This window comes from Peromyscus eremicus, chromosome 2 (genome assembly GCF_949786415.1).
Source record: "Peromyscus eremicus chromosome 2, PerEre_H2_v1, whole genome shotgun sequence".
In the NCBI taxonomy this organism is placed as follows: Eukaryota; Metazoa; Chordata; class Mammalia; order Rodentia; family Cricetidae; genus Peromyscus; species Peromyscus eremicus.
In genome coordinates, this window is record NC_081417.1 from 76,217,572 (window position 1) to 76,229,988 (window position 12,417).

Genomic DNA, 12,417 nt, shown 5'->3' on the forward strand with positions numbered 1-12,417 from the left:
TTCCCATTCACATTTGGGAGATGCAGAGACTGTTTCGGTCCAAGTCGGAATCCCAGGTTCCACCCCTTCTTTGTTGATTGTTTCTAAGGCCTTTCTTCAGAGCTAAGTGAATCCAAATTAGTCGCCTGCAGTTAAAGTTTACCAGCCTACTTAAAATCCTCCTCCTGTTCTCTTCGGTCCTCAGGAGAGATCCTACCTGCTTAAGAAATTACAAAATGATGCTTGTAGGAGCCTGGCTGGCGTCAAGACCCCAGGGTGTCCATGCTCCATTTAGAACCAGCCACACCAGGGACTCTCCACGTACACCTCCACACATAAGCCCCTGGGCCCCTACTCCTGCTGATAGCAACAGGAACTTAACATATGTTTAGTGAAGGAAATAAAATCTGCCACAAATAACCAAAAAATATCCTATCACCTAATGGTCAGAATTTGGACTGATGATGATTAGGAATGATTTAAGACTTTGTCCTGTGCTGGACTCTTATGGTAATTGCTCCAATACTTTTGACCTTCCTAAATAGTCACCTGAGTAGATGTAAACGAATGAACGTTCCTGATCTCCTAGTAAACCCACAACCTTGACTCTTAGTCAATGGGCAGGAAACAAAGTATCAACAACACATCTAACAAGATACTTCGGATGCCATTCTGCTTTTTCTCCTGGCTCTTCCCTTCTTGTTTGGGGCGTTACTGCATTTATTATACCACTTTTTTTTTTTGTATAGATAATTAGCTTTTGAGTTTTAAAATGTGACCCTTTGGGAGAATAGAAAGATTCTTGGCATCAATAAATAATAATGTTGGTGGCGGGACGGGGGGGGGGGATTCTTTTTCATAGGCTCAGGAAAGAACATTGCTAGTCTGAGTAGAGAAGAGAAAGTCGTTCCGACAGAGATGGGAAGACAAGCTAGAATACTGAGTAATGAGGCCACGGTGAGCTAGTCCCCTCTCTTAGGGCCTAAGCTGGGAACAGAAACTAAAGAGCAAGGAAGAACAGAGTCCCTGGTCAGGTAGAGCTAGGAGGCAGTAGATCCCAGGACAGAATGATGGCCAGGAAGTGAAAACAGTGATTCCCCCCAGAAGCCCCACTAGAGATGCAGAGAGTATCTCAGATGTATCTATGAATGATAACACAGTGCACTGACCAGACTTTTCTACACCCCTCCTGAACCCTGGGGGACAACGAAGAAGCCACGGGTAAATAGAGGACACCTAGACTTCAGATTTAGTGTCAACCCACCTGGAAGAATGGAGTTCAAAACAAATACTAAGTGGTTGACCCAACTGGAAACCCAGTCCTGACGCCAGACCAGGGCCTGATCCCATGTCCCACGTGGCCTTGCTCAGTCCAGACCCATGTCTCCCAGTCAGGTACACACTTCACTACCATGCCATGTCCCAGGACGAACTGGCTCTCTTTGTAGCCTTGTGGCTGAGTAGTTTAGAAGACACAGAGCTCAGGGAGGGGCGAGCTCCACAGGGTGGGGGGGAGTCAAGAACAGAGAGAGACAGATGTTTATGTCTGTTACCAGCAGGAGGGAGGCTGACTGGCTGACCCAATACGAGGCAGGGCTCTGTGTGCCTCGAGTCCCCTTTTGACTCTTCTTACTCTTATTCTCTTTCTTTCTTTCTTTCTTTTTTTTTCTTTTTCTGGACCTGGATACTTTGAAATGCTCCACCTCACAGATACTGGGCCAAGATGGAGAGTCATAATATGATATTAGTTCTCATAGAATCTTGGTAGAACATTCCTGAATGAATGCCAGAACATCTGGTCCTATTCTTCCCTTTCCAGTTCCCTTCTAGTGCTGGCCTGAGGATTACAGGGTACTGAAGACATCTCAATCAGGAGGAGAGAGGAAACTGGACAGAGGCTGTGAGCCTGGAGGTGACTATAGGAGAGAGGTCTCCTGCTGTGTGATGTCAGAAGAATTTTAACATTCTTGTCTGGTAAAGTGCAACCTTCTTCTTTTGAAGGGAAGATCCAGAGAGTGGCCATGGGCCAAGAGTACAGGTCTGGCGGCCAATAGACCACACCTCATCCAGGCTGAGTCTCTTAGACTGCAGACACAACCTCCTCCGTTCTCATGCCTCAAAAGGGAACTGCAGGACCCAACTTGAGTTGAGGCTTCGAGCATCCTGGAGCTTCCTCCAAGCCTAGGCTCTGGAGGTAATGTTGAGGCCAGTGGACCTGGCAAGCTTCAAGGACTGCTTAGGGGGACAAAAGAGACACATCCTGACTCAAGTCACCTGCCATAAGGCTTGGGTTCTAGTCTTAGGCCTGATGCCAACCTGCTGTGTGAGTTTGAACAAGTGCACATCCCTGCCTGAGCCTTGGTTTCTATGTCTGTAGGGGAAGAAACAGGATGAAGTGGCCCCGAAGCTCCACGCACACTGACAGGCTGGATACAAGCCAGGCATGGAGCTTCGCTTTCACGGCTGCACCCCAACCTCAAGTCTAGGACACCAAAGGGGACACAAACTGATAGTGTGGTCCCTGAGAGCAGGTTTCCCAGTCCCGAGTGCTGAGTCCACTCTTTCCTGAGCTGTCCAACGGCAAAGTGAGAGAGATGCTGCTGCTCTACAGGAGATGTGAAAGGGACCCGACGACAGAAGAGGCAGACTGCCATGTCTTCCTTCCCTCTCACTCTTTGCCACTCACGGAAACAGGACTCATTTGGAACGAGGAAAGGTCAGAGCCTATGGTGCCAAGGAATGCTCCCAGACACATCCTCTGCAGAACCTGTGCATGCGCACTTGGACCTCAAGGCATCCTGAGAACACAGTCACTGTGAACCTCGCGGGGGGCAGCCTCAGTGCAGCCCAAGGACCTCAGCTGCATATACAGTGCAGCATCCTGGACCCCGTTTCACAGCTGAGTCAGAGTTGTCCAGAGATGTAGAGAAGCATCCCCAAAGCGGATGGGTGACCGTCCCTGAAGGGGGACAGTCACTTGGCACATCTCTAGGAGTCCCTACCATATGCTGTTTCCTTCCTAACCCCAGCCTGCAATATCCAAGCCAAGGTCTTTTGATTCTACAAGTAATTAAATCTATATGACCGAACACAAGTTTTCGAGAGGAATCCTATTACTTTTGTAAGAAGTCATGATGTATTTTAACCATAGTTCTTAATTATGGTCAATAAATTGACCATAGTTCTTAGATCCACCAGGCCCTTTAGTAAATTAATACTTTCTTCATGCTGGCTTTTGATATAGAATAGCAAAGGCCTTTTATTTTTAAAGTCAGGGTTTCACACTGATTACAGATGTGTGTTACTATGCTTGGGTGAGATTATTTTAGTTTTCAAACAAACTCCTCTTCATACTGTAAAATCCAGTGGCCCCAGACAGGGGACGGCAGCTTACACCAACGCATATGGTGTCTACTGCAGCATAACTGAACAGCTTGGAGGTTGCCCATCAGTCCAACTCAGAGGCATAGCTTTCCCTGGCTCCTAATTCCTGCTATGCATAGTTCCTTTCACATGGTCCTCAGAACTTCGCTGTCTCCTCCATTCTCCTTCATAGGTTCTCAGGATGCACCCTAAGAGGTCCCAGATCTCTATGGCTAGCTACCCTCCAGCTGGCCTGGATGTTCTCAGGTGGCTGCCAGGGATTCCATCTCCCACAAGGCCCTCCTGGACAAGAGGCTTCAGCTGGCATGTATCTGGCAGCTCCTGACCAAGGCATGTTGCTTTCTGACTTTCCTCCATGCCCTCCTTCTCTTCCTCATCCTGGAAATCACTTCTTTTCAAAGTGGCCAATTCCCCGAAGAGGAGGCCAGATTGTTTCCAAGCCAATGCATAGAGCAGAGGAGGAGGGGCCAGATACCAAGGTTCCAGATCCCATGTGGTCCTGTGTGATTTGCCTATTCCGGGACTCAGTCTCTGCATCTGTGCAAAAGGCTGATGAGGTCATGCTGAAAGGTCACGAGCTGGGATAACTCTGTTGGAAGGGAAGGGGAAAAGGGTACTTTGGTCTTGACAACTTATCTAACAAGAAGACCATGAGTAACCATGACATACGCTCAGTTGTGATGGTCCCCAGAGCAGGGCCTTCCCTGGCAGCTCTCAGCTGCTTTTAGACTGGTCCAACTTGCTAGGCACAAAAAGATGGCTATAGAAATGACAAGCACTGTGTCTACCCAGACTCTCCTGAAAGCCTCCTGAAGAGTCTTTTCTCTGCAAGTTGATGACTCTTCCTCCTGGCCTCTCCCTGAGCATCTTCTACACAGCTCTTACATGGTGCCTGGCCATTTATCAACCTGGACACCCTTGAGCTGCCCTCTAACCTGGAACTATCCTGTAAGTAAGAACAAAGCTCTCAGGAAATAGGTTCTGACTGAATTCATATTTTACCTCACAGCCCAAATGGTGATTTATGTCCAGCCCAAAGTGGACCACGATTTATGCTCAACTTTATTGAGATATCAGGCTGAGCCTAGCCAAAAGTTATTTCCAAGTTTGCCTGTATTATCTAATAACACATTTGTGTTGCACTCTAGTCTCAATGTGGCTCTCTCTCTCTCTCTCTCTCTCTCTCTCTCTCTCTCTCTCTCTCTCTCTCTCTCTGTGTGTGTGTGTGTGTGTGTATTCCCCCCCCTCCTCTTTCTCTTCTGAGACAAAGATATCGTGACATCCCCGCTTTAGGGAAGACAGGATACTATCCAATGGCAAGAATCTTAAAGGGGGAGCAGAAAGCTGAAGATGCAGCTCAGCTAGCAGATGCTTGCACAGTGTTCAGGAAAGCCTGGGTTCACTTCTCAGCACTGCGTAAACCAGGTATGGGGATGCACACCTGGTGTAGTGGTTTGAAAGAAAATGGCCCCCAAAGGGAATGGCACTTTTAGGAGGTATAGTTTCATTGGAGTAGGTGTAGTCTTGTTCGAGGAAGTGTGCTACTGGGGAGGCGGGCTTTGAGGTCTCATATATGCTCAAGCCACACCTAGTGTCTCAGACCACTTCCTGTTGCCTGTGAGCCAAGATGTAAGACTCTCAGCTCCTTTTCTAGTACCATGCCTGCCTGCATGCTGCCTTGCTTCCCACCATGATGATAATGGATTGAACCTCTGAACTCTAAGCAAGCCACCCCAATTAAATGTTTTCCTTTATAAGAGTTGCCATGGTCATGGTGTCTCTTCACAGCAGTAGAAACTCTAAGACACCTGGTATCCCAGAACTCAGGAATTAGAGGTAGGAGGATCAGAAGTTCAAGGGCATCCCTGGATACATAGCAAGTTCAAAGTCAGCCTGGGCTACATGAGACCTTTTCTCAAAACAACAACAACAACAAAAAACAAAAACAAAAACAAAAAACACCACAAAAAAAAACCCCACAAAATGATTGCGTGTGTGGAGAGTGGCCAGATACTAGAGTAAGAACTTGCCTGCCTGTCTCCTTTACTGCTCTGTCCTATAAAAAAGGCTTCTCAGCTACAGGAGGCCCACGAGGGCCACTATCCCTAACGGGAGACTTGTATACAGGAGAGATGATGGTAGGGGGCATAACGGGTCTGGAAAGTCAGAGAAGAGCCTTGAGCCAGTGTTTCAGACTAGATGGATTGCCAAAAGCAATAGCAAGAGATGGATGGGCATGCAGGGCACAGCCTGGGAAGCCAGGAAGCTGAGACCCAAGCATGGAGGAGCCCCATTACACTCGAGGAGCAGCGGACAGGCACAGGCAGGACCCTGACAGCCACCCTCTGAGAAGGAGCACCCCTCCATCAAGAGCCCCCGAAGTTGACGGGGCCCTGGTGTCTGACCCTTCCCGAGTGCTTCCAGAATACGTGGAAGCCCTCCAACAGCAGTGCCCACCTCTCCATCCTCCCACTGCCAGACGCGTCTATGGTCTGTGGCTTTTCTGCTTTTAGAAAAATAAGTTTACCAGAGGAGTGGCTTCTGTGAAGTCCATCAGCAGGTCGCCTGGCCCCAAGGTGAAGGTGCCTCCATGGTCAGAGGGACTCTGCAAAGGCAGGCAGAAATGTCCCTGGTTAGTGATACCCAGAGCAGATGACGGGGCTCAAAAGGGGGGGGGACTGCACTTCCCTAACAATGAGCTGCTCAGAGTGCAACTTCTCCCCACAACATGCCTTTCCCTCAGCAGTGTGCAAAATAGCCAGGCTGAATCCCAACTTTCCCCTGAAATCTGGATGGATAGAAATAGGGTAAACTGTGGGATCTGGCCTTTTTAAAGCTACAAACCAGTTTCCTTCAGTGCTTTGAGTCGGTTTTACTTGACTAGGTTTTAGGGGAACCGCTTCAAAGAGTCTGCAGAATACATAAATAGAACAAGAAGCCATCCCTCACGGAGAGTCAGGGAATAATAGAGAGGACCATGAGGAGGGTCGCTGGAACCTCTGAAGAGTGTTCAAGAAAATGCTTTGTGCTGCTCTGGGGTCCTAGCTGCACAGGCAGATCCCAGGCCCTTTGAGGAAGTGCAAAACACAACTCACAGCCCATCCATTTGACATAAGGCTCCTAAAATAGAGAGATGGCCAGCAGAGGGAGCCCTGGAGCTTTTGGGAGGATGTGGTTGCTCCCCATTCCATACACTGGAATGCTGCAGCCTGGTTTTTAACCAGCTGTGGTATACTCGAAAGGAACCTGTCTCCCACTTGACAAACTGTAAGAAGAGTCCCGGTTACAGGCAGTGAAGCCAGTATGGTGGCTCACATCTATAATCCTGGCACTTAGGAGGCTAGGGCAGACAACTTCCCATGGGTTCAAGGCCATCCTGAGCCACAGAGTAAGTACCAGACCAGCCAGCTATGTGGCAAAACTCTACCTCAAGCAAAACGAAATTCAAAAAAGATGCCAGGATTCATTCTCTAGAACACCAGAGAGCCCCAGTCTGCACTACTCAACACAGTCACACTCTGGTGTCTATTTTAAACACATGAAGAAAAGACCTTGGGAAAGATGGACCTCGTCATACAGTGCATGGGCCTGGAACACCGCTGTTTAGATCTCGCCAAGAATCGTGACCCTGGAAGCTGCACAAGCCTCAGGGATCCAGTGGCTATCACGAGGCCCAGCGAGGTCTCCGTGCCGATCTGAGCTTTGGTGCTGAGCTTCTCATTTTCAAGAGTGGGGGAAGATAAGGCTCAAGGAATGTGGGCTTTGAAAAAGATTGCCCTTTGGGGAGCTGTTACTGGCATGTGAATGGGGGAGCTAGAACCCACTGGAGCTTCCATCTTGCCGTCAGGGCACCTGCTCCCTGTATATATCTTTCCTCAGGAAGTTGCATGGACCACAGCCATCTTTGGCTCAGCAGGGACAGTAACAGAGTCAATTGTATTTGAACCAACGGCCGAAGAGTGACCGGTGATAGAGTCAGCCAGAGAAAAGCAAAAGAGTATTTCACGAAAGGCCTCTGTCACCAGCATTCACACTTGCAACTTCCTGAAATTTCAAACTGAGTGGTATTTCTCATTTTCAAACAATGAACACACCTTATCCAAATATAAGGCATGGGATGGGAACACATCTATGTTTTTCTATTTCTCCAAATTGTCCATTATAGAGTGGGGCTGGGGGGGGGGCACTACTCTTCCCTTTACTTTTATGATATTTTAAGATGGTTTAAAACACTTTTTATCTTTTGAAGTTACACTGATTTGTTGTATGTGTGCATACATGCACGTGCACATATGCCACAGTGTGAGTGTGGAGGTCAGGGGACAACTTTGGGGAGTCAGCTCTTTCCTTACACCATGTAGGTCTTGGGGACCCAATTCAGATCACCAGACTTGGAGTCAAGCACCTTTAACTCCTGCGCTCTCTTACCAGCCCTGAAGAGGGAATTTTACTTGTTTGTTGTTTGTCTGTTTGCAGGACAGGGTCTCACTATGTAGCCCTGGATGGCTGTCCTGGAACTCAGGAGACCAGGCTGGCCTTGAACTCATAGACACCCACCTGCTTCTGCTTTCTAAGTGCTGAGACTAAAGACGTATGCCTCCATACCTGGCTTTAAAGGCACCCAGGGCCACAGAGTGATATAAAATAACACTACCCCCAAGAATCTCCTAAACATTCCCTAAAATACAGTGCATGCTCTTTAGTTTTACATCGTAAAATGTCTCTCATAAATGCTTGTCATATACTTTGTTCCTTTTAAAAATTAATTAATTAGGGCCGGGCGGTGGTGGCGCACGCCTTTAATCCCAGTACTCGGGAGGCAGAGGCAGGCGTATCGCTGTGAGTTTGAGGCCAGCCTAGTCTATAGAGTGAGTTCCAGGACAGGCACCAAAGCTACACAGAGAAACCCTGTCTCAAAATAATAATAATAATAATAATAATAATAATAATAATAATTAATTAATTAATTTGTTGGATTGTTTTTTTAAAACAGGGTTCCTTTGTGTAACAGTTCTGGCTGTCCTGGAACTCGATTATAGACTGGAACTCACAGAGATCTACCTGCCTCTGCCTCCCCAGTGCTGGGATTAAAAGGCATTCACCATCACTGCCCAGCTGCTCCTTTTATTTTTAATTATCAACTCTTTTGCCTTGGAACCAAACTTAATCTCATCATTTTAAACTGGCTTTGCTTTTTTAAAGACAGGTCTCACAGTAGCCTCGAACTCACTATATAGTGGAGTACGACCTGAAACTTCTGATCCCGCCTTCACCCCCTGAACTGGGATTATGGGTGTGTGCCCCTGTGCCTGGCCTACCTGTGCTAGGGATCAAATAACGTAGCTTTAACTCTACCAACCGAGTTAAATTACCAGTCTGGTTTTACTGTTTTTTTTAATGCATGCATGCATGCAACTGATTATGCAAAATTTAAGTGCTCAAACAGAGTGCCATTTACTAAGTGTGTATTATGCCTCAGGCTCTTTCCCATACCTTGGCCCCTGGGGACAGTGGGCTCTTGACTTCTGACTTCTGAGGAGAGCTGACTTTCTGGACTTTGGGGGACGCCAGCGGCACTGAGACTTGAGTGGCAGACATCGTGGTGTTTGTGGTTGTGGCTGTGGTGGCTCCCACTGCCTCAGCCAGGTCTGGAGGGAGGTCATCTTCATCACTGCGGTTACTAAAAGCACATGAAGCTCTGCTCATTACAATAATACACAGCCTGTGAGGGGCGCGGGGAGGGGAGAAGAGGCCAAAATGGGAGGACACGGCTCTCCAAATCGATGCCCACTCAACGGCAAGCTTACAAGATCCAAGACCAAAAGCTAGTGTGTGTGTGTGTGTGTGTGTGTGTGTGTGTGTGCGTGCGCGTGCGTGCGTGTGTGTGTGCGTGCGCGTGCGTGCGTGCGTGTGTGTGTGCGTGTGTGTGTTTGTGTGTGTGTGTGTGTGTGTGTGAGAGAGAGAGAGAGAGAGAGAGAGAGAGAGAGAGAGAGAGAGAGAGAGAGAGAGAGAGATTGCGGCAAACCACACATAACGTGATGTTTATCATTTTAACCACTTATATACAAACCCTTCTGTGGCGTGACCTACATTCACAGTTATGCAGCCACCCCACCATACAGTCCCCAACCTTGTCCCTCTCTCCAGGAGCTTGTCTATTCCTGAGCCCTCACGGAAGCAAGTGATGTTTTCAAAATCCAACAACACTGTGGTATATAACAAAATGCCTTTCCCTTTTATGTTGAGAAATGCTCCACTGCATGGCCATATCATATTTTCTTAGCTGTGTATTTGCTGGTAGACACTTGGCTGGACACTCATGTCACAGTAAGTCCAAATAGATGCAGAGGGTATGCACTATAGGCTCCACTTCTGCGAGGCAGCAGGAATCAAGCTCATGAACCATCTCTCTAACCCTTTTCATTTGTAAGATTTTTTTATTTATGTGTATGCATGTGGATGTGTGCGTGTGCCTATGGAGGCCAGAAGTATCAGATTCCCCTACAGCTGGAGCCACAGGCAGTGGAGACCTACATGATCTGGACACTGGTACTCAAGCCTCGGCAAGAACAGCTGTACTCTAAATCACTGAGCTACCGGCCTAGCCAGGTTTTTACCAATTTTTTAAAAAAGTTAGTCATACAGTGAGTGATACACAAGAGTGGGTGAATATTTTTTAACCTTATATAAAAGCACTTTAACCCTAAAAGCAGAATCACTATTTGTTTTTACATAAAAAAGCCATTTAAAAAAAAAAAACATAGCTCATTTCTTATAGTAGGAAGTCAACCCAGAGTGCCTAAAATAGGAAAAGCTCCAAATTCTTCTTTCTAAAAGAAGGTTTATTTTTTTATTTTTTATTTCTCTCTGTGTATGTATGTGCACCACGTATGTGCAGGTACCCTCAGTGGCCAGAAGAGGGCATCAGATCCCCTGGAGCTGGAATGACAGGCAGTTGTGAGTCACCTGAAGAATGGGGGTCCTCTGAGAAAGCAGCAAGTGTTTTCAACCACTGACCTATCTCCCCAGCCCCCCTTATATTTGAAAAAAAAAGTCTTTTGTCTTAGACCTTATACCAAAGAAACATATTTAAAATCCAGTAAGTCCCCAACTTCAGTTTCTGAGGGAATTCATGATAAATTCATAAAATATTGTTGTTGTTTTACCAATGCAGCCCAGGCTAGCTCAAACTCCTGACCCTCCCACTGCTGCCTCCCAAGCACTGAGAGTACAGTCATGTGCCACCACACCTGGCTTTCAAAACAGTTTAACAAGTTTTTGTGGAGAAGATTTTTGATTTTTGCCTTGAAACGCCTTCCCTCCCCCTCCCCCTCCCCCTCCCCCGAAGTGCAGTAATGCAAAGGTAAAAAGGATTTTCCTTTTCTTTTTCTTTCTTTCTTTCCTTTTTTTCTAAACAACAGCCAATTTGGTGATTAAGTGAAATTTTCTTTCCTTCCAGGCCACCTATAGTTAGGCATTATTTAATGATTACCTATCCCAAATGGGTGGTAATAACATTTTTGAATTCTGAAATGTGAAAGGGAAGGCAAGCCCTGCCAGCCTTGTCCTGGGGGGAAGATTTTCATGGTTTAATTTGTTCCCCAGAGATCATTAGAGCTGTTAATTACCTGAGTTCTAGCCACTCTGGCTCTCCCAGAAACACTGCTGCTATATGCCCCTAAGTTCCCATCAGGGCTTGTGAGGTGGCATGTGGCTGCTCTTAAGACCCCCTGAGTGCGCCCCTTTGCCTTCCCACAAGGAGTTGATGGCACATCTCTGCTGGCTGTTTGGGGACTGCCTCTGGCACTGCACCCCAACTTCCCTTAGCATCCTGGATCCCTACAATTTTTCTCAGAAGCACAGCCTTTGGCCAGACCCCTCACAAAATCCCTTAGAGATGGGCATTAGCTCACTTTACAGACAGATGAAGGAAAAACATTGGGAGCCAGCCTGGTGTCGCAGACCTGTAATCCCAGCTACTCAGGAGGCTGAGGCAGGGAGGCCAGAAGTTCCAAGTCAGCCTGGACAATGCAGGGAGACCTCTCTCAAAATAAAACGTGAAAAACAGACTAGAAATGTAGCTCAGTGGTAAGCACCCGCTTTGTGTTGGCTGGGTCTCCAATACTGTAAAAGAAAGGAACTAAAGAACAGAGACGGACAGAAAGGGGGACCAAAGAGACGCCTCAGTGTTAAAGTGTTTGTGGTCCAAGCCTGAGGACCAGAGTTTGGATCCCTAGAAACCCACATAAATGTTTGGTGGGTCTGGTGGCCTGCCTGTAACTCCAGCCTCCAAAAGCATGGCCAGGGGGCCCCAGAGCACACTGGTTAGTGACTAACCATGTCAGTGAGCTTTGGGTTTGACTGAGAGACTCTGCCTCAGTGAATAAGGTAGATTCCTCATATCAACCTCTGTCCTTTAAATGCATGCACACACAGGTGCACACATACACACGAGTGCCTGTACACGTGCAAACATGCATGATAGGTAGTTTTGAATCCCCGGGAGTGGGTTTCTCCCCCGACACAATAAGCCAGATCAAGCCAAATTAAAAGTCCAGGTTTAATGAGCCAAGCACTCTCGGGTGACTCTCAAGCCCCCTAGAAGTGAGATGGGGGAGGGAGGAGGAGAAATCACATGGCAAGTCTAGGGACCGGGGCTTAAATACCCTGCAGGTGAGGTCTTGAGCAGCTCCAGGGGAGGAGTGGCCACTTGGAGGGCTTTCTAAGAGGGGCAGGGTTTGGAATGGGGGGCCAAAGCAGAGCTTCCAACTGAACACACACACACACACACACACACACACACACACACACACACACACACACGAGAAAATGGAAAGAAAGAAAGGCTTGTTCAAAGTGTTCATTTCTCAGGATCTCAGAGCTACAAATGGGCCTGAACATTATCTAAAATCTTTGGAGGCTGAGACTGCCTACATTTTCCACGGTGCCTGGAGATCCCTCTGCAGCTCTCTAACAAACGTCACACCCAGGTGTAGTGCCTGAGTCACAGTCCGGGCCAAAAATGAGGACGCCACTGCAGTCAGTACTCCAACC

At 47.5% G+C, this 12,417-nt stretch overlaps 1 protein-coding gene across 3 annotated transcripts in view; it reads right to left on the reverse strand.

The window, feature by feature from the left end:
• Epb41l4b (erythrocyte membrane protein band 4.1 like 4B) overlaps window positions 1-12,417 on the reverse strand; it is a 149,356-nt gene that overhangs the window by 17,033 nt on the left and 119,906 nt on the right. For 2 of the 3 annotated variants that reach the window (XM_059254384.1, XM_059254382.1), the window contains exons 21-22: window positions 8,857-9,034; window positions 5,891-5,968 (exon numbers count right to left, since the gene is read on the reverse strand). In XM_059254384.1, coding sequence (XP_059110367.1) covers window positions 5,891-5,968; window positions 8,857-9,034 — 256 coding nt within the window. Of the gene's footprint in view, window positions 1-5,890; window positions 5,969-8,856; window positions 9,044-12,417 lie in introns of all 3 variants that reach the window. The other variant, XM_059254383.1, reaches the window with a different exon arrangement.